The 22,408-nt window shown below is 45.1% G+C and overlaps 1 protein-coding gene across 1 annotated transcript in view; it reads right to left on the reverse strand.

Moving 5' to 3' along the window:
- Nucleotides 1-22,408, reverse strand: part of ADAMTS17 (ADAM metallopeptidase with thrombospondin type 1 motif 17) — a 343,084-nt gene that overhangs the window by 74,771 nt on the left and 245,905 nt on the right. The window contains exons 18-19 of the mRNA XM_042989202.1: nucleotides 11,728-11,808; nucleotides 2,045-2,202 (exon numbers count right to left, since the gene is read on the reverse strand). Coding sequence (XP_042845136.1) covers nucleotides 2,045-2,202; nucleotides 11,728-11,808 — 239 coding nt within the window. The remainder of the gene's footprint in view (nucleotides 1-2,044; nucleotides 2,203-11,727; nucleotides 11,809-22,408) is intronic.

The following is a 22,408-nucleotide window of genomic DNA, read 5'->3' on the forward strand; positions in this document are numbered from 1 at the left end:
TGTGTCTTTGGGTTAGACTCAGAACCAGTGGGTACTTCTGGGTCAAGGCAGCTCTCAAGTTCACTTCCAGGCCTGGAGAAGCAGCAGACAGCTACAGGCTGAGTGTGCTCCACCTGCCTGGACCCGGGGAGGGGACTGCACAGCTCCTGAGCATCTCCCACCCCTCCCAGAGCTTGAGTGGTGGGGTGGGGGTGAGGTGCTAAGAGCAGCCTGAACCGCATACATATCCACTTCTCCAAGAAACAGACGTGCAGTAATGCATTTGGAAAAATGCCTCCAGTTAAAAAAAAAAAAAAAAAAAGATAAAAAAAACCTCTTTAAAAGATCTTTATTATCTCAGTATGGGAATAAGACTGGTGAATCAAGAATCCATATGAAACCAATTTCATGTAATTTTGCAGCCACGTATAATTTGTGTGTGTGAGTGTGTAATTGGTTTCAAATGCAGGTCCCCGTGCCTCTTATGGACGCTCCCGACCCTGCAGGCAATGTATGCACCCCAGTTTGGGGACAGCAGACTTCTATTTAGAGGCAGAGGGGCACGTCTCCTTTCTGGATCTAAAAACTTGAAGTAATCATTTTTCAAGAGAAAAAAGTGATTAATAAATATTAAAAACGGTTGGAACTTCAGCTGAGTCTTGCTTATCAGGCACGGTCTGCATGAGTCCAGGCTGCGCGTTTGCTTTGATGGGCTGACGGTTCACTCACAGTTGATGAAAGCATTGGGCAAAGAAGGAAAATATACCCGTCTTAGGGTTTGATAATAAAGCAGATTCATGTGCTAACAGGTGACAGTGCTGTATGACTTTTATCTCGTCTTATGCTTCCTCTTACAACAGGACAGGAGGATTTGTTCTAATCCAGTAATCTATTGCAGGGCAGTGGCTTCAGTATAGGTTCTTGGGCCCCAGAAATCAAACTTGCAGGGCTGCGTCTACAGTGGACTTCGTGGGCTGAGTGCTGGTCGCATGGGCAGGCTGCAGGATGGTTGAAATCATGCATGGAAACCAGTTCACTCTAATCAGTCAGAAGGTGTAGCAGGGGTAGGGCCATCATGGGTGATGTTGTACTGGGTGCCCGTGCTCACAGGCAGAGCTGGTCTCCTCAGGGGATTCCCTGAGAAGTGGCCAGGGAATCTTCTGGCTGTCACCTAACCTTGAACGGCTGCAGATTGCCAGAGACCGCAAATTAATGGAGGAAAAAAAAAAAAAATTTCCAAGCGGAGACTTTGGCAAGCACAGAGGACAAAATGTGCTTTGATTACAGACGCACAAGCTGCCACAAAATCCGTTCTTTGGAATGAGACATGGAATCAATAATTATGAGCTATCAGAAGTTAGCCATGAGAACTTCTGGACCCTGAGAAAGAAATGGTGGTATCCCCTTCTCTGGAGATCTTTAATGCTTTTACAAGGATGTATGACCGATGATAAAGTGGTTTACATGGGGTGCCCGCCCGAGACAAGAGGTAAGACAAGGTTGCCCCAACCTGGGCTGACTACCCAGGGAGTAAATCTTCCTGTAGAACCTGGTTCTCCTTCCCGATTCCCGAACTCCTGTTGCAAGCCGAGTCTGGAAAATCTGAGCGACGCTGGTTTGGAAAGAGAGTCAACAGTTCATTTCCAAAAGGTAGTTTCCAATGTGGATATACAAACTGTGGGGCGGATCTGTGCCATCTGATATAAAAACACAGACTCCAAGCGAGGCTGTCTGCTCGATGAGGCCAATTCTCCCTGGCTGCCACATGGCGAAGTATTTCCTTCCTGGAGGCGGTTCCTTTTGAAAAAGATGGTAACTCTCTCTGCCAGTGAAGAGCCAGGGTGAAGTTTTGGGAGGGGGAAATTCTCAGGCATGTGGCAAAAGGGATGAGATAAGAGAAGATGGAGAGAGAGAGGGGGCAGGGGAGGCTTGAGCAGCAGGTGGCCAGGTAACCCACCAGGAGCCAGGTCCCCAGGAACCTCTCCCCAGGTCCCAGGGAAGAAGAGGGCCAGCAGACCCCTTGGAGAATCAGGCTCAAGACAAACACAAAAGCACAGCAAGTTACCATCAGATGCAGTGGTATTTTGGTTGGTCCCTTGGCAGAAATTTTCTCCCACAGGCCCCTTCTAACGTAGCGCACAGTGGTGCCGGCGATCTGGTACTCCCCGGGGAGCTCGATCTTCCAGTCGCTGTTGATGGATCTCTTACTGGTATCTTTCAGGGCTAGGAAGAAAAAGGGGACACCATGGGAACCAGGGGGAGTCAGTCTGGGTGTTCTGAGTGGTGGGGCAGAGGTCTCAGCCTCCGCCTCTACAGGGGAAGGGAGGAGGGTGGCGTGCAGCGATAGAAGGTGAGTTTTCTGTGTACCGGCAACAGAAGCCTGGCTCACAGGGGGCAAACAGCCCAAGGGCCGCAGGACCTGGAGAAACATGAGAAAGAGCGGTTTCGATAGCGGCAGCTTCAAGTGTGGGCTGCCTCAGAATCCACCCACCCAGTGGGGGTGCGGGGAGGAGCGCCAGAGGGTGGAGACAAACACAGCACAATCACACGTTCCTAAACTCCCAGGGGAGAGGGTCTCCTGCCTGGTGGGTGAATTCTATCTTAACGTGCCCAAGCCTACCAAGAGGGACTTGCCGCTTTAGCAAAACGCATCAACTCATTTTACTGTTACCTACCTGGGGCTTCTTAAAGTCACAGCCCAGGGGCGCCTGGGTGGCTCGGTCGGGTAACCGTCCGGCATCGGCTCAGATCATGAACTCACGGCGCGTGGGTTTGAGCCCCGTTTGGGGTTCTGTGCTGACAACTGGGAGCCTGGAGCCTGCTTCGGATTCTGTCTCTGTCTCTCTCTCTGCCCCTCCCCTGCTTGTGCACTCTCTCTCTCTCTCAAATATAAATTAAGAAAAAATAAAAAAAGGAGTCGTAAAGTTACAGCTTAATCCGGCTTCTCTTAAGGATTTGATAGCCCTGCACTAGTGAAGTGGATGCCTCCTCAAGAAACCACCGTTACTCTTTTAAGTCTTTCCCAGTCGAGTCCGGGAACCCGGGCTGCCCACAGACAGGACGGCAGAGCTCCACCAGGGCTGTGAGACTAGGGCTCCGTGGGCTTCGGGTTCACTCTCTGCTGGCTCACACCTCCACCGGGTACAAAATGTGTTGGAAGAGACAAAACCAACAGTGTGCTGATCGGCCGGAGCAAAACTGCGGTTTTTCCACACAAGCCACATAGTGATGGTCTGAGGGCTGACGGTGACTCGTTAGTGTCTCCTCGCTTAGGTTTGGAGTCCTGTCATTCTCATGAGGAGAGCACTCTGTGGTGAAAGCCCGTTTTTTTTTGTTTTTGTTTTTTTTGTTGTTGTTTAGGAAAGCAAAGAACTACTCTGGCGGTTAGGAGAAGGTGGCAAATGACAGTAGGTGACACCAAGTCTTATGCCACCCAAAAAATGAAACTTCAGGGCACCCAGAGTGCAATGCCTCAGTCTCTGTAAATACAGCTGGAGCCCCCGATGCCCCCAATGGCTTGGGGACACTGCTCCGTCCACAATCAGTGAAATCACGTTCCACCCTGCTCCCTCTTCTCTGCTTACCGAGGCCAGAAATAAAACACTTGCATTTAATACCGATTTTGCATAATAAGAGTTGAAGCCAAAAAGGGGCTTCCTGTGAACCCGGAATCCGTGAGCTCCGGGCTGGGTTAGGATCTGGTTGGACCCGGTCCTGGCCAGGCCACAAGCACCTGGGAGACGCTGGGCCTCTGCTTCCTCATCTCCAAGACATGATGGTCCCAGCCCTCACTCCCGCCCAGCAAGGCTCTCCTGGCACACGCAGAGGACATGCATGCTCAGGACTCCTTGCTTATAGGAACTGCCAAGAGAAACTGAGAAAGAAACAGGGAGGGCCGCTTTCCAGCAGAGCAACTTCCAGTTGGGGTTTCATATCCAGGGTGGTTGTGCAGAGCGAGCGGTTGAGGATTACAGGACTCCAGGGAAGGCTTAGAAGAGAGAAGGCTCTACTTCTTGGAATCAAATGTTTCCCTTCAAGAAATTCTACCTGCTGCTGACATTTCCTGGCTCCTAAAAGGAAGTGAGAGTATCGGGATACTCCCAATTTCTGCTTCCTCAGCCACCACCTAAAGCCACCATTTAAGGGCCATGTGCTCTGATTTAGCCCCTCATGTACTTTTACCCATGTAACCTTCCCAACAACTCTCCGAGGTAAAGGATCATTTTGCTGTTTCCTCAGATGAGGAAATGGGGGCCCAGAGAGGTTAAGTTACCTGCCTAAAGTCACACAGCTATTACGAGTAGACACCTGAACCTAAGCAGACCAAGCTCAGCACCCTTACCATTCTGGCTATATAAATCTCCATGTTCCTTAGGTTATAACCTCAGTCTAGAGTTTTAGGAAAAATGCCGAGATGGGCAAATGTCACCCTTGTTTTTAAAGAGGACAAATTCCAGGCTCGAAAGGGTACAGGGTCTCACATTCCATATACCCTCCTAAAAATCACTAACTTTGCAGATTTCCAAAGCTTCCAGTGAATGAACAGCCTCAAATGTGTTCGGTAATGTTAATTATTGGGGAATCTAGGTGAAGCCTGTATGGGTGTTCATTGTTCTAATTTCTCCATAGGTTTGGAAAATTGGTTCTTGCACATGCATATGAAAATTTGGTTTCAGAAATCAGTGCAGGCTGGTGGGATGTGGCAGACAGGCCAAAGGAGGGGCCAGAGTCTCAGAAAGAACTGTCTCCGAAAGAACAAGACTGGGAAGCATCGGGAGTGACCCACACATGCCCCCCCAACCCCCTCCCCCCCCTCAGCCCCTCACGCTTTTCTGAGGGCCTCCTAGCAGGTGCTAAGCACACAGCTCCTGCCCTCAGCCAGCTCCCTGTATGGAAGGTGAGAGAATGGATGAACACAACACAGTTTCATAGACTCTGTGGCAGAGGTGAGTTCGGGGCCCCCATATGTGTGTGCGGGGGACAGGGACAGGGGCAGATGGGGAAGACTGTCTGAAAGCAACGCAGAGGCAGGGAGAAGAAGTGGCCTGGGAGCGCCTGGTAGGCAAGGACTGGATGGCATGGATCCTGACCTGGGCGGCCATGACTGATGTTCCTGTGGTGGGCTGGTGGAGAGAGGAAGGCTCTGTGTGGAGTAGAGGGAGGCAAAGGCATTTTCTTTTTCCCTAGAAGTTTGGCTGAGCAAAGGAGGTGAGGTAAAGAGTGGCTCTAGAGGGTGGAGAAGGGGAGAGAAGTTTCAGTGTTCCTGTTATTGGGGTGGGGGATTTGAGCATGTCAAGACCCCCCCCCGCCCCTCCCCCCCCCCGCCCCGTAACTTGGGGTTAGAGGGATGAACAGAAGAGTTTCTTTAGAGCTACATGCTGACCACCAGCATGCTTGGGCCCATCTCAGAGAACCCACTGCCCACACAGACACCAGAGGCACTCTGGGGTGACTGTGCTCCTTGTCGGGGCCTACCCACATGTGCCTGCTGACTCCCCCACTCAGTGCCCAGGGTTGGGGCCTTGGGTTTAAGACTTGGGGCCCTGACCTTCTTCTCAGGTTATGGCTGCTATGAATCGTGTGTTGTTGTCTGGCATTTATTTCTTCAAGTAACAACCTGGGGTTGCCTTTGGGGATATGTTCTTCCTCTAGCCATGCTGGGCAGACCCCAAACTCACCCCAGTTCCAGGCATGGACCCATCACCCAACCCTGGACAGTGAGAGTCAGTCCCAAGACTTCGTTCACCTTGGGAAGCAGCAGCCTTCTTACCACAGAATTGCCCAGAGACTCGATGTAAGTCTGGGTTACCAGTACATGGGAAGAGGCCCCCAGAATAAGGTCAACTGAGAGAGGACAGCAGTGCCCAGGGGAGAGAGAGAATATTTTCCCATGATATCATTTAGAGCTCCTGGATCCAGCTGTGCCTGAAGCTGATGCTCAGCAACTGAGAACTGGGTTTTGCTTTCACATTTGCTTTTTGGAGGTCAGTTAAAAAAAAAAAAATACTAACCATGATAGGGGCAGAGCAGTTTGGGAAAGATTACTAGTGTGGACTCCTAGAAAGCACGCTAGGATCCTTACTAGCGTTAAGCTTAGTAGCCAGAGATTTAGAAGGTCTGACATTATCTATGCCTTAAACTGTCTCCCAGGCCTCTGCTCCTGTCCGACACTAATGTTCAGGATGAGGTGACTCTTTCTCACTCAGCCTTGTTTGTGCATTTCCCCGCCCTTTGTGGGAAGCACTTTAAAGTGACTTAGTGAATTATAAACTGAAAACTTGAAAGCTACCCGGCCTCCATGCCAGAAGTCAAACATCTGGGGGGTCAGGAGTGAGAAGGACTGGGAAAAGTGAGGGAGGGCACACCTGGAGATGATTATGAAACCATCTACAGAAACAGTGCGCAGAGGTGTGGGGGCCAGCCTGGGGAGCCCTGCTTCTGCTGGCAGAGGCACCCACTGTGGGTGAGATGCAGGGGACAGATGTCCAGCCAGCTGGGGCTTGGGGCTCATCAGCCTCCGATCACCAGAGGTTGTCCCTGTCAGAAAGGGGAGGTGCTGAGAGGGGTAGGTGGAGGAGACCTTGCAGGAGGTCCTCTGCTTTGGAGGAGTGGGTGTGGTCAAAGAATTGGGGGAAAGGAAGTGAGGGGGCAGGCTGTGGCTAGCAGGCTATGCCAGAACAAGGCCAGCAGCCGACTGGGGAAGAACACGTCAGTCAGTGGAACATTGGCAACCAGCCCCCTTAGGAAAGAAGCCGAGATCTAGAGTGCTTGTTGCTCCCATGGGGTCAATGCCCCCACCATGGAGGCTTTCAAGTAATCTGTGTGCCCTCAGTGAACGCAGACCTCCTCCAAGCCACATGCCGCTGCTAGGGCACCCCCATGAGCTCTGGAAGTGCCTGTCTTTGTTCTGGAGGTCTTTGTTCTGGAGCTGCTCACTTGGTGAAGTCTCCCACTATCACAGCTTTGGGGGTGGGTGGGTGGGGCTCTCACGTCCCCAGAATGAATAAACTTTGCGTGTCCAAGCTCTGCTTGTGGCCACCTCCACGGGCGGCTGCAAGCTTCCAGGCACTGCAAACGTGGTTTCGCAACTGCCACTTGGCACCCCCGTCCTCAGGACAGTTTGATCGTGATGACCATACTTTCTGAATTTTACAGTGGGAGGAAAAACACAGAGTTAAAAGTAGGAGCTCAGCAATCCCAAGAAGCATGGAGATCGCCTCAAACCTACTGACTTCGGGTGAGTAATTTAGTCAGCAAGATTGAAAATTTGCAAGGTTTTTGCTGGGGTCCAGCGGTGACCCTGGAACTTCCTGCTGAAATCGGAATTTAGCACCTGAGATTCCTTCAAAAGGGAGGGACAGTGGCCTCAGAGAATCTCCGAACATCATGATCATTATCAGCAGTGAGTAAATAGGTTCCTTGTGCGTCCAATGAGAAAACCATGTCCTGGGGCCGTGTCAGCTCCAGCTCCAGACAGCGGTAACGCAGACCACCCCTGGCCCATCGCAGCAGCCTCTACCCTGAGCACGCTCCTTCACTCTGCAGGGCTTGCCAGAGCCCGCCAGGAGGAAGCACCAGGGCCCCCCACCCCCCAAGTTGTTGCAGGAATACTTTCTAAGGCCTTGCACATAATGTGGCGTTCCTTTTCTTAAAGAAGGCCCCTGAGTTAAACAAGTTTTGGGCCCCACAAGTTCCTGTCCCTCTCAATCCTGAGGCATCGATGGGTACGGGCAAGGACACCCCTTGTCGTAGGCAGTTTGAGATTTTTAGGCCTAGAAACTCAACAGGGGCTACTGAAATGAAGACAGATGCTTTGATTTGACAGGCAAACAATGGAGTTCAGAACACAGGGAAATCCTGAGCGACCTAATGGGATCTGTGCTGTCTGAAGTTCGGATTCGCTGGGGAGCAAAGTTTCGCTTGCTGGTTCTGCCTGGGTCAGAGGCTGGATGTTTGAAGCCACCGTCTGAAATAGACCAGTGCCTGCTTTTGTGTATTTGGCTCAGGAGCCATTAGAAGCCTTTTGGCAGCTTTTGGAGAGACTTTTGCAGGGATGAGGATGAGCACGTGCTCTTTCTCGCTACCTGTGAAGAACGAAACCTCCTAACGGCCTGGAACGTGAGGTCATGTGGCAAATGTCCATTTCCATCCCCGGGCCCTTCTTTTGCCCTGTGAACATCTACACATCGTCCCTGGACTTCACTGGGGAGCAAGTGGTGGTGGTGGGGGAAACGGGGACGTTCCTGATGGGAGGGCACAGCTCCTCCTTATAGCTGGCTGGAGGCAGGCACGAGAGGTCCAACCCCATCCCCATGCCCTCCTCTTGCATGGCTGTGCAGAAGCTGCTTCTTTTTTGTCCTTCTCCCTCTTGGATTCCACTGGAAGACTTGACCCACAGTCAACCTACTTCTAATCCTGGCATCCAGTCAGTTCCTTTTATTTCCACTCACAGTTCTGCCAGCTCTGTTCTTAGCTGTGGATGCAAACTGCAGAGGCATTTCCTGTTCCAGGTGGTTTTGAGCAGAAAGCCAGGCAGCGTGGGCTGAAGGTAGGTGGGGTGAAATTCTTCAGGAACTGCTCCCAGCAAATGTGAGAGTAATTCAAAGTTACACTGGGTTGACTTCCAAAGCACCCAGCCCCGAGTGGAAACAAGGCTTGTTTGAACTAACTTTAGAAACATAATGAGCATGGACCACCTTCGGATTTGCCCTTGCTCACACACCAGGCCCTGGAATCCTGGGATTAAAATGTATGAATAAGATAAGAAGACAAAAGCTGGCTTCCCCCTCTGCAGGAGGCCCGGTGCTTCTGGGGAAGTTGTCCTGAGACACTGAACCAATTTCCTTGGGCTGGAGGTTCGCTTCTTTGAAGTCCACATAAATAAGTCACAGCAATGGGCAGGTTTAACGCATGTTAGCCAGGGAAAAGTCGTTTCCCTCTATTGATCTCTGGCTGTAATGGAACACATCAGAGCAATTCCAGGAGGCTCTGTGGATTGCCACAGGCCCAGATGAAATGAGGACCTTTGGACAAGCTGCTGAACCCCTGGAGCCTCAGTTTCTTCCTCAGCGAAATAGGAAAAGCAATACTTTGCAGTACTTAATGCGGGCGGTTAGGGGTCAGGTCTACAGAGCCAAGCAGGGCTCAGTGACTGGGAACCACAAACGTCGATGCTCCTGTTACCTGCATGTGTGGCCCACAGGCTCTGGGAGCTGAGAGGAGCCAATAGGAGAGCTCGCGCCGCCCCCCCCCCCCCCCCACGATGGGCAGCATCACTATTTACTTGGCCCTAAAGTGGGTTCCAGCAAAACATCTGTGTTTGCTACAGAAGTTGAACAATCTAAAGGATTCTGACATCTTTCTGTCATTCTTAGGTTGCCACAGAAAAGCACAGATAACGTTCCTATTTTGGACAGAAACCTGGGGCTGGGACGTCTCGGAAGCCAGGACCAGAAGCCAAGGGACTCACCTGCAGGGGCACCTGCTGGCCAGCCAATAAGTTGACCTTGGAACTGTGCCAGCTCTGGGGATATTGAGATTATGATTTTTGAATAAGATAAGGGTCAAAGGCAATGTCTGCCTCCCAAAGACACCCGGTGACCCCAGGGGGTAGAAATGTCCTTTCCAGGTAGGCAACGGCTGATGAACCAGTCGGAAAGGGTAACATCTGGGAGTGACCCAAGGTGACAGATGCCAGTGAGGCTGACCCAATTTCCTCAGGTGGGAGGAAAGGGGCGGGGGTGGGCTCTTTGAGAATTTGGTAAAAAGGCCATAGCTCCAAGGAAGCTGCCAGAAGCAGCACAAGGCTGTTTTCGAAAGCATGTATAAGCACTGTTCCATCTGCGGCAACAGCTCAGACAGCTGCAATGAAGGGGGCCAGGCTAGACGGGGACAGTGTCCACGCCAGGCAGGTGGAAAAATCACAGGGCTGATGGAGACGGATTTGAGTATGAACCTGTAAGGTTCCACCTCGGCTTAAGGAGCAGCGGTGGCCTCACGGAGGCAGAGTGGACAGCAGAAGAGAAATCTGAAGAGGAGGTGACAGGGTTGCCTGGGACACAGTAGGGGTCCCAGGCGGCTGCTTGCTGGTGAGCCCTGGTGTGGGCACTCAGGAATGAGAGCTCCTGTCCCTACTCCCGCCGTTCCCCAAAGCACATGTGTGAGGATTATCTGAGTGCCTGCAAAGTGTTTTCTTAAGTGACAGGACAGTGGTCTTCGTTGGAAACTTGCCTAAGAGAGGTTTGTTTTATGTCTGTCTAACGAGACTTGGAGTTTCTCAAGTAGAGACCATTTCAAAGAAAGACCTAGATCCTTCTGAAGCTGCAAAGGCAGGAATGTGGATAATGATATAATAAAAAAAATAGCGATAAAAGCTGAACTAAAAGCATTTCATCAGGAGCTTCATTTGAGCCAAAACAACTTAATTCTTAAGTTTGAAGCCAGAGAGAGAGAGATCGTGTCTTATAAATTCTTTTCAATCTCAAACGGCACCTTGCAACACAGACGGAGGAGATTATAATACGAGAAAGCCCAGGAGAAGGACCTGGGTAGGAGATCAGCCACCTCCAGTTTGAAATCCAACCTGAGACAGAACATAGGAAGGAGAAGGGCTGGCGGGAGGGCACGGGTCACAGCATGTCCCATCCCAGGGGACTAGCAGTAGAGGCAGGCTCTGAGCACCCTGCTGGTCCCCACAGCAGCATAAAGAGCACATCACTCTACTCTGGTGCTCAAGTACCAGGCAGACCTTTGAGAGGGCCAATGGAGAGGCTGGCAGCTAAGCTTAGGATACACTCAGAGGGACTTCTGTGCCCAAGGAGGTGTTCAGTTGAACAATTCTTTGTAGGCTTAAAAAAAAATTTTTTTTTTTAAAAACTATTTATTTTTGATAGAGAGAGAGAGAGAGAGAGACAGAGAGAGGGAGGGAGGGAGGGAGACACAGAATCCAGGCTCTGAGCTGTCAGCAGAGAGAGAGAGACAGAGAGAGGGAGGGAGGGAGGGAGGGAGGAAGGGGCAGAGAGGGAGGGTGACACAGAATCCAGGCTCTGAGCTGTCAGCACAGAGCCCAATTCGGGGCTCGAGCTGTGAGATCATGAGCTGAGCCAAAGTCGGTCACCCAAACTGACTGAGCCACCCAGGAGCCCCTCTTCTTAGGCTTTAAGTATGGTTCTGTTGAAGGCAATGAGGAAAAATCTGGAATGGAAGCCAATCCTTCTGCAGACAGATGCAGGCATTTGTGCCTGAAGTCAATAGAGGTGGCTGTTAGGAATTTGGGGTACACAACACTCAGTGAAAACCAGGGTTCTTTTGTGCTTCCATTGGATTTAGGGCTATTACTCTTTTTTCCAGCTAAGAAATCATCCCCAGAGCCATCAACAGCCTCCAGGGGCTTCCTCCAAGCCAGGCAACGGGTCTATGCTGTGTAGGCTAAGGCTGCTCTGAGTTCTCTGGGGGTTACTTTGGGGGGCTTTCGCCACCCCAATTCCATCCTTCCTTCCTCTGTCATCTTCCATGACATATCCAAAGCTGGTGGTTCCTCCTGCTCTCCCCCACCCCATCTACTTTGGGGGTGGCTGCACTTTAGCCAAAGACGACAACATTGTGTGGAGTGCTCTGATTACTTCTGTCTTTACGTCTCAAGTACCGGTGTAAAACCCGTGGCCTGGGAGAATGATGCTGGACCAAATAATCAGCCTGATCATGCAAACCTTAGAACATGAACCACGGATCAGATCATTTGCATTTTACCCAGAAAACTGTGGGCAGGTTTATCCTCCACCACGCGGATCCTCCGAGCTCCAGCTGGAATGACAGCAGCTTCAATATAACCTGTAGTGACAGACAAGATACAGGTAAAGCACACCTCCACCCTCCATCAGAGGTCCACGTAGAACCCCCCAGAAAGATCCACCCCTATGGTAACTTCAGAGCCTGTGGAATGGGATGGTCCAGCTCCGAGAAATCAAGTCAACCAACCAAGAGTTGTTCTTTGATGGCCAGCACCGCCCAGCTGCCCAAATTCCAGACAGCACCATTTGTATGTGTTAAGAGTTGAGCTGTCTCTCCCCCACTCCCATTCTTATGTTCAAGTCCTAACCCCCACTATCTCAGAATGTGACTTAATTTGGAAATTAGGCCCTTGCAGATGTAATTCGTTAAGATGAGATCGCACTGGAGTAGGGTGGGCACCTAATCTTATAAAAAGGGGAAACCCGGATGCAGACACGCACACAGAACTCCATGTAAACAGAGGTCAGAATGATGCATCTACAAGCCAAGGGACACCACAGATTGCCAGCAAACCACCAGAAGCTAGGAGAGAGGCACGAAGCAGATTCTTCCTTACAGCAATCCAAAGGAAGCAACCCTGCCCACAATTTGATCTTGGACTTCTAGCTTCTAGAGCCATGAGACAGTCAGTGAGGGTCTGTGATTTATGCTACTCAGTTTGTGGTACTTGGTTACAGCAGCCCTAGCAGACTAAGGCAGCCTAGAATCCTAGCAGACTAAGAGAGCCCCTCCAGGGAGCATGGACGCACAGAGCCCCCGGTCACTTCATCTGCTGGAGGTTCCTTTGGTCTTTGCCGGACTTTGAGCTTTTCCTGAATCTGTGGAATGATAGCGGAAGTTAAGCGACTCCCCCAGTGACAAAACCACTCCTTACCACACTGTGCCCCATTTCCTACTTCCATTGACCTTCAGGAATTTCTGCAACTCTCTCAGTGCATGCTTTTGTCTATTTCCTTGAGTATTTCCAGCTATAATGGGAGCCCTTCAGAGGCCAGAGGGCTTCCTCTGCCCATACTCTGACCCGACTTGTACCCAGACAGTGGGTGGATAATGATGATTCAGGGAGGAAATGGCTGAGGCTGCCAGGGAGGAGGTCAGCAACCAGCGGATGCCTGGTTTAACTGTGTCAATAAAGGAACCCAACACTATCGGTGAGATTCTGAAATGCAGGCTGGTAATCATTTTGTTATGATTTTCATTTGGGTTTGGACAAGGGTTATGCGTGTTTGCTTCAGCAATTTAGGTGATCATTCCAAATTAGATTATGAATCTTTCCACTGTGGTTCCTAAATGTGATCATCAGAATCAGCAAGGGAGCTTTAAAAATGAGAGATTTCTGAGCCCAGCTATGTAGAGATGGTGGAAATATCTATTTTTGAGGGGTCTATTTACTCCCTCATTTTCTCCCAGCAAAACTAGCTTCATTTTTGTTATAAAAATAGTACATGATAATTTAAACCACAAAAGGGGGGAAAAAACCCAAAATCAACCTGTACCACATTGCACTACAGAAATGACCCCTAAAAAGGTAATATTTTGGTGGCTAGCCTTTTCAGCATGTTAATGCACATAAAAATACATACATCATTTTACACGAATAGGATATTGTACGTAGTTTTAAAAGGTCAAGGACAACTTTAAGATCGAGTTTTGCTAGGCAATATGTGTCCAAGGTGCAAAATTCAAATTACAAAAGGATATGGTAGAAAGTATGTTTCTTTAATAAGATATATCCTGCACTTAGCTACCATTTCATTATTTACATATTATTACTATTTATAATAATTTGTCTATTTTGGCTTGGTTTCCATAAAGCTAATTGAAACATCCGCTCATATGGCAGTTTTATTTCTTCCTTTCTAATCGTTACGGTTTTAATTTCTTCTCCTTTCACCACCGTGACTGGAACTTACAAAATCACGTTGCATGCAACATGGGACTGTGCCATCCTTGCCTTATTCATGATGTTCACAGGAATGCCTCCAAAGTTGTCCCACTGAAAATGAGGTCTTCGTGATAATGTGATAGGTAACAATTATCAGGTTAAGGAAGTTCCCCCTTCGTCCTAGTTTGTTAAAAGCTTTTGTCACAAAGAGGTACTGGAGTGAATCAAGTTCTTTTTTGCCTGTACTGAGGTCATCATATTGTTGTTTTCCCCAAACAATCTGAAGACCTCAGGACAGTTGAACTGTAATCACACTGGTCACGGCTCACATGGCATGTGGGCCAGTATCTCAGCTTTGTCTTTCCTTCACCAACACATTTTACTTAATTGTTATTTCTTTTCCGTTCTGATGTTTTTCTGTAAATCTTTAGTTATAGTTACATTTCTATTATGTGATTTGTCAGCTGTAAGTGAAATATTTTTTTTTTAATTTTTTTTTTTAACGTTTATTTATTTTTGAGACAGAGAGAGACAGAGCATGAACAGGGGAGGGTCAGAGAGAGGGAGACACAGAATCTGAAACAGGCTCCAGGCTCTGAGCTGTCAGCACAGAGCCCGACGCGGGGCTTGAACTCATGGACCGCGAGACCATGACCTGAGCCGAAGTCGGCCGCTTAACCGACTGAGCCACCCAGGCGCCCCTGTAAGTGAAATATTTTAATCCCTGGATATTAAAAGACGAGGAGGGGCTCCTGGGTGGCTCAGTCAGTTAAGCGTCTGACTTTGATTTTCTGCCCGGGTCATGATCTCATGGCTGTGAGATTGAGCCTGTGTCGGGCTCTGTGTTGACAGTAGATAGCCTGCTTGAGATTCTCTCTCTCCCCCCCCTCGCTCTCTGTCTGACTCTCCCCTGCTTGCGTGCATACATGTGTTGTCTCTCTCTCTCTCAAAAAAAGAGGAAGTCAGCACAGCTACACTGTGCTCCACTTTCTTACATCTTTTCAATTTTTACTGTATGAATCCTACACTGTATTAATTTATAACATTTATTTTTTGCTAAGATAATTCCTGCAGTTGTTTTAGTCTTAATCTTAAAAATTAATTTAATGTTCATTATGTGTCCCCTCTGCCACAATTTCTTCAGCAAATTCTTATGTCCCTCATGTTTGCACTCTTTGTGATGGGCTTGTGAGAATTATATTTTCTGAAATGTAATATAGTTAAAAATTATTGTTTGTTGTTTTTATACTTGAATGTCAGTTTCATAGCTATAAAATTATTGGCTCACACTTTTTAAAAAAATTTTTTTTAACGTTTATTTATTTTGGAGACAGAGAGAGAACATGAATGGGGGAGGGTCAGAGAGAGAGGGAGACACAGAATCCGAAACAGGCTCCAGGCTCTGAGCTGTCAGCACACAGCCCGATGCGGGACTCGAACTCACAGACTGAGAGATCATGACCTGAGCCGAAGTCGGACGCCTAACCGACTAAGCCACCCAGGCGTCCCTCTTGGCTCACACTTTCTCTGAGCTCACTGTAGGCGTTGTTCCATTGAATGTCAATGAGGAGAAGATTGAGACCAATCTGATATTTTCTTTTCATTAGGTTACCTAAAATTGGGATTGAATGCCTACTAGAGTCTTATATTAAAAATCTGATATCTACTGGACTAGTCACCGTTTAGTATAATTTTTTCCCGGGACATGAAGGTATACTATTATTATACTTGTTTGGTTTTCTTTTTTCAGGGACACCAAATTAGGCTTGATTTTCTTTTTCTTCCATTGTGTTCATTTAATCTCTTACTCTTTTGATGCTTTTTTTCATTTGCATTTTGCTCGGCTCATTTTTCTCAATCTTGTCCTCCGTGCTTCTTCTTGTGTTCTCAGCAATATCAATTTCCTTGCTTCCACAGGGACTTGGTTTTTGTGATGGATTCATTTTCTTCCTTGACATGTTTCCTCAGCTCTGACAAGTCATGTTTTGTCTCCCTCTGCCACTTCACCATATCTTCATTGGGGTCTTATGTCCTAGTCATGAGTTCTTATTTTATTGAGGCTATTGTTTAATCAGTTTTTGGCATTTATAACAGTAACATTTGGTTGCAATTTTCATTTTCTCCTTGGTAACACTTTGCTGGTGGTTATTTTTTTTTAACCATTCATTTGTTCTCCTGCCCTTTATTCCTTTCTTATTGCAGTTATGGATACTGTTCTGATTCTCTTCCTAGATTACTAGTTTTTAAGTGACACAAGTTCTAACTGTATAAGCTGCTTGCAGTAGGCTTATACTGTAGGCAAGGATGGGACAGTGTTGTAGGCAACAGCACTTTTTCTTGATATACAGTAAAAATTACTAGGATGTAAGTTTATGTGTATCAGTGAGTTAATATTTTTTATATATTTTAAATTTATACAAATACACATGTATATTTTCTCATAAGAATTTTATAATACAAGTAAATCTCAAGTCTTCTTAATCTCACTCCCCTTCCTGTGGGAACTGCCACCATCAGTTTGGTGTATATTCATTCAGATATTTTACTATTTATACATATATTCATGCAAACTAAAAATATACTGTGCGGCATTTTCATATTTATATTTGTCTATATTTTACATAAGTGTTAGAGTAACATTATAACTAAATATTGTATTATACTTTTTTTAACATGCTATTTCTTGGAGATCCATGTAGGTGTGTATAGTTATACTTCATTTTTCATTTAAATTGCTATGTAGTTATGTGACTACTCCCTTAATGATGGACATTTGTTTCAAATTCGTCATTGTTAGAAACAATGCTATATTATATAAAAATATGCACACAAACCCCTAACAAAACACTAGCAATCTAATCCAGCAACATATAAAAAGGATTGTATACCATGATCAAATAAAATTTGTTCCAGGAATTCAAGGTTAGTTTAATATATAGAAATGAATCAATGAAATCTATATAAAACACAAAAAACCACAAGATCCTTTTAACAGATTCAGAGAAAGCATTTGACAAAATTTAATACCCTTTCATGATAAAAGCACTTAACAAACTAGGAATAAAAGGGAACTTCCTCAACCTGATAAACAGCTCTTAGAAAAACCCACAGCTAACATCAGACTTAATGGTGAAATACTTAAAGCCTTCCCCCTAAAATCAGGAAGAAGACAAGGATGTCCATTCTAGGTACTTCTATGTAGCATTGCATAGGAAGTTCTCTTCATGTCAATTAGGCAAGAAAGCTTTTTAAAAGGCATCCAAATTAGAAAAGAAGTAAAAACATCTCTATTTGCAGATGTCAAGATTTTATATATAAGGAAAATCCTAAAGAATACACTAAAACATATTAAAACAGGTTTAGCAAGGTTATAAGATATGAGATCAGTATACAAGAATCAACTGGATTGCCAGGCATTAGGGCTGAACAGTTAAAAATTAAATTAACAATCTGAATTAAATAGTGTCAAAAAAAATAAAATACTTAGGAATAAACTTCACAAAAGATGTGCAAGATCTCTACACCAAAAACTAGAAAACACTGTTGAAAAGATACTGAAGAAGATCTAAGTAAGTGGAAAGACATTCCATATTCATGGATCAGAAGACTTAATAACGTTAAAATGGAATACTTCACAAATTGATTTACCGATCAACAGTATGTATAAAAATTCCAGCTCTTTGATTTTGCTTTTTTGCCAAGAATGACAAGCTACTCCTAAAATTCATATGGAAATACAAGGGACCTAGAATACAGAAATCAATACCTAAAAAGAGCAAAGTTGGAGAACTGACACTAACTGATTTTAAGGCTTTCTAGCCAGTTACAGTAATGAAGATAATGTGATACTGGCATAAAGACGGACATTTTTATTAATGGGGTATAATTGAGAATCTAGAAATAAATCCTTTATTGACTTTTTAAAAGCAAAGGTGCCAAGAATATTAAATGGGGAAATAATAGTCTTTTCAACAGTGTTGGGATAACTGGATATCCACATACAAAGGAATGCAGCTAGGTCAGAGGATACGAAAACCCTAACCAAAAAATGGATCAAAGACCAAAATCTAAGAGCTAAGACTATAAAAGTCTTAGAAGGAAACACAGAATACAATTTTTTGACCTTGGGTTAGGCAATGGATTCTTAGATATGACTGCAAATGCACAAGCAACTAAAGGAAAAAACCAAAGTAGATTATATCAGAATTTAAAACTTTGTGCTTCCAAAGACACCATCAACAAAGTGAAAAGCAAATTCATTCACTGGAAGAAACAATTTGTAAATCATTTTGATAAAGAAACTATACCAAGAATATATAAAAAAGCTTATAACTCAATAATAAAGGGACAAATAATTCCATTTAAAAATAGGCATAGGATTTTAATAGACGTTTTTCTCCAAAGAAGATATATGGTATGAATGGCCACCAGGCACATGAAAAGATTCTCAAAATCATTAGTCATTAGGGAAATGCAAATCAAAACCACCGTGAGATACTTCTTCATACCCACGAAGATGCCTATAACCAAAACAATGGACAAGAAGAGCTGTAGAGAATGTGGAGCAAATGGAGGCCTCATTCATTACCAGCAGGAATGTAAAATGGTAGACACTTTGGAGAAGAGTTTGGCAGTTTCCAAAAAAATTAAACAGAATTACCATATGGCCTACCAATTCTGTTCCTATGTATATAGCCAAGAAAAATGAAAGCACATGTCCATGCAAATACAGATGGTCACATCAGTATTATTCATAATAGCTAAAAAAAGTAGAAACAACTCAAATACCCATCAACTGATGAATGATTTAAAAAATGTGGTATAACCATACAATGGAATGTTATTCAGCAATAAAAAGATGGAAGCCACTGATACATGGCTGTGATGGTTCATATGGGCGAACCCTGAAAATCTTATGCTAAGTTAAAGAAGCCAGTCGCAAAGGCCCACATATCGTATGTGCCATTTATATGAAATGTTCAGAAGAGACAAATATACACAGAAAGTAGTTGCTGAGGGCTGGGGTAGGAGGGAGATGGGGAATGAGTGCTAATGAGCGTAGGACTTCTTTTTAGGATGATTGTGGTGATGGCTGTGCAACTTTGTGCATGTATTAAACACCCACTGAATTGCACATGTTAAATGGGTGAATTTTATGGTGTATGGATTATATTTCAACAAAGATGCTTAAAAAGAAAACCCAATACTGCAGTGAACAGCTTTGCACATGTCTTATTGTGCATATATATGACATCCTACCAGTCAGCTGTGAGAATTGCTGGGTCAAATAAACATCAATTTATGTGTTTACATATAGCTAAATTACCCTCCATAACAGCTTAACTAATAGATAAGTCAACCAACACTATATGAAGTTTTCTGTTTATTCATAGACTTCTAAATACTTGAAATTATCAATCTTCTTTTTTTATTATTTATTTTTTAAATTTACATCCAAATTAGTTAGCGTATAGTGCAACAATGATTTCAGGAGTAGATTCCTTAAGCCCCTTACCCATTTAGCCCATACCCCCTCCCACAACCCCTCCAGTAACCCTGTTTGTTCTCCATATTTAAGAATATCTTATGTTTTGTTCCCCTCCCTGTTTTTATGTTATTTTTGCTTCCTTTCCCTTATGTTCATCTGTTTTATATCTTAAAGTCCTCATATGAGTGAAGTCATATGATATTTGTTTTTCTGTGGCTAATTTTGCTTAGCATAATACCCTCTAGTTCCATCCACGTTGCAAATGGCAAGATTTCATTCTCTTTGCTGAGTAATACTCCATTGTATATGTATACACCACATCTTCTTTATCCATTCATCCATCAGTGGACATTTGGGCTCTTTTCATACTTTGGCTGTTGTTGATAGTGCTGCTATAAACATTGAGGTGCATGTGTTCCTTCAAAACAGCATACCTGTATCCCTTAGATAAATACCTAGTATTGCAATTTCTGGGTTGTAAGGTAGTTCTATTTTTAATTTTTTGAGGAACCTCCATACTGTTTTCCAGAATGGCTGCACTAGTTTGCATTCCCACAAGCAGTGCAAAAGAGATCCTCTTTCTCTGCATCCTCGCCAACACCTGTTGTTGCCTGAGTTGTTAGCCATTCTGACAGGTGTGAGGTGGTATCTCATTGTGGTTTTGATTTGTATTTCCCTGATGATCAGTGATGTTGAGCATTTTTTCATGTGTTGGTTGGCCATCTGGATGTCTTCCTTGGAGAAGTGTCTGTTCATGTCTTTTGCCCATTTCTTCACTGGGTTATTTGTTTTTTGGGTGTTGAGTTTGGTAAGTTCTTTATAGATTTTGGATACTAACCCTTTATCTGATACACCATTTGCAAACATCTTCTCCCATTCTGTTGGTTGCCTTTTGGTTTTGTTGATTGTTTCCTTCACTGTGCAGAAGCTTTTTATCTTGATGAGGTCCCAATAGCTTATTTTTGCTTTTGTTTCCCTTGCCTCCAGAGACATGTCAAGTAAAAAGTTGCTGTGGCAAAGGTCAAAGAGCTTTTTGCCTGCTTTCTCCTCAAGGATTTAAAAAAAATTTTTTTAATGTCTATTTTTGAGAGAGACAGAGAGACAGAGAGAGAGAGAGAGAGAGAGAGAGAGAGAGAGACAGAGCATGAGTGGGGGAGGGGCAGAGAGTGAGGGAGACAGAATCTGAAGCAGGCTCCAGGCTCTGAGCTGTCAGCACAGAGACCAATGTGGAGCTTGAACCCACGAACCGAGAGATCATGACCTGAGCCGAAGTCGTACGCTTAACCGACTAAGCCACCCAGGTGCCCCATTGCCTCAAGGATTTTGATGGCTTCCTGTCTTACATTTAGGTCTTTTATCCATTTTGAGTTTATTTTTGGGTATGGTGTAAGAAAGTGGTCGAGGTTCATTTTTCTGCATGTTACTGTCCAGTTTTCCCAGCACCACCTGCAGAAGAGTCTTTATTCCACTGGATATTCTTTCCTGCTTTGTCAACGATTAGTTGGCCATATGTTTGTGGGTCCATTTCTGGGTTCTCCATTCTGTTCATTGATCTGAGTGTCTGCTTTTATGCCAGTACCATACCGTCTTGATGATTACAGCTTTGTAATACAGCTTGAAGTCCATAAATCTTAATATTTGCTAATCTAATAGATGCAAAAAAATTATGCTGGAGATTTCATTTGCATTTCCCTATTGATGTGGCTTGGCATCTTATTATATATTGGTTGGCTATTTGCATATCCTTTTCAGTTAACTGCCTTGTTGATAAGCATCACCCATGTTTTCTACTGGCTGGTTTTTTGTTTTTTTGTTTTTTTTTTAGTTTGATGAGCAGGAATTTTAGAAGTATATCTTAGGGGCACCTGGATGGCTCAGTTGGTTGATGTCCAACTCTTGATTCTAGCTCAGGTCATGATCACAGGGTTGGGGGATTGAGCCCTCCATTGGGGGGCCTCACAATGAGCATGGACCCTGCTTAAGATTCTCTCTCTCTCTCTCTCTCTCTCTCTCTCTCTCCACCCCTCTCCCCCACTCGTGGGAGCTCTCTCTCTAAAATTAAAAAAAAATGTGTATATATATATATATATATATATATATATATATATCCCTTAGTACTTATCAATATATATTTAATGTTTTGAACCCAAACTCTTTACTTACTAGACTTATTGTAAACATTTTTTCCGTCATTTGTTGTTTTTTTATGAAGCTCTTTATCACATATTTTTAATTCGAGAGACATATTTTTGAGATCTTTTTGTTTTCTGATGGTTTCTTCTTAGAACATTCCATACTAGTTTTATGAATACAGTCACATCTTGGATCTTTTTAAGAACAGTTGGTAGAGATTTTGTATTTCTATTATTTGAGTGATCTTTTCCCATCTTTTCATCTTACCTTGCTCTCCCCTTTGTGTTGAGACTCCTTCAAGAAGGAGGCCAAAGATGGGTTGTCTTTGTATATACAGATGGGGTTTGGTGACCACGAGGGCTGGCTTTCAGCTGAGGGGCAGGGAGCCATTGTTGAGGGCTGACAACCAGAATAGCAGAACGTCAGCTATAGGAGCTGTGTACTGTGGTGCTGGTCACCAAATATTTCCAGGTCTCTCTCCAGAAATGTTAAGGATGCATCTCCCTACATTCTTAAAATTGTGGGACCATGTGACATACTTTGACCTTAAAAATGTGAGTAAAACTGAGGTGCACATAGGAGCTTTAAGAGCATCAGGACCTGATTTGTTGTGTTCCCTTTTTCCTGCCAAGGTGGCTGTGGCAGCATCTGAACAATAAAATCTGTCAGCCCAGGTCCATGAGTGGCCCAAACACACACACCCTCCTACCTCCCCATGCTGGACATGTAACATGAGCAAGAAATAAACTTTTGTGTTAAGCCACTGAGATGTGGGGGGCTTTCGCATTGAGTCTTGTTTATTGTGGCAAATCCAAATCTATTAATTCAGATTCATATGTGTATGAATGTCCACCTGAGATGTCCTTGTTCTCCTCAGACCTTATCATAGGCTCCTTTTCATTCGTTTTAAGTTGAGCTCAGGAAGACAGGAAGTACTTGTTGTTCAACCAGCCATCTTTGATGGAAAGTTTGGTAGCGTCTGCCACACAGACAGCAAATGTCTGGGCATTGTTACTAGAGATCCAGCCCCAGAATTTTCCGAAATACATGTTCTACTTGACTCCCCAGATGTAAACACAGTTCAGCCTGAGGGCAGCGGTTGCCTTACTTCTAGTGCCCTGATCCATCCTGAT

Source organism: Panthera tigris, chromosome B3, assembly GCF_018350195.1.
Source record: "Panthera tigris isolate Pti1 chromosome B3, P.tigris_Pti1_mat1.1, whole genome shotgun sequence".
Lineage (NCBI taxonomy): Eukaryota > Metazoa > Chordata > Mammalia > Carnivora > Felidae > Panthera > Panthera tigris.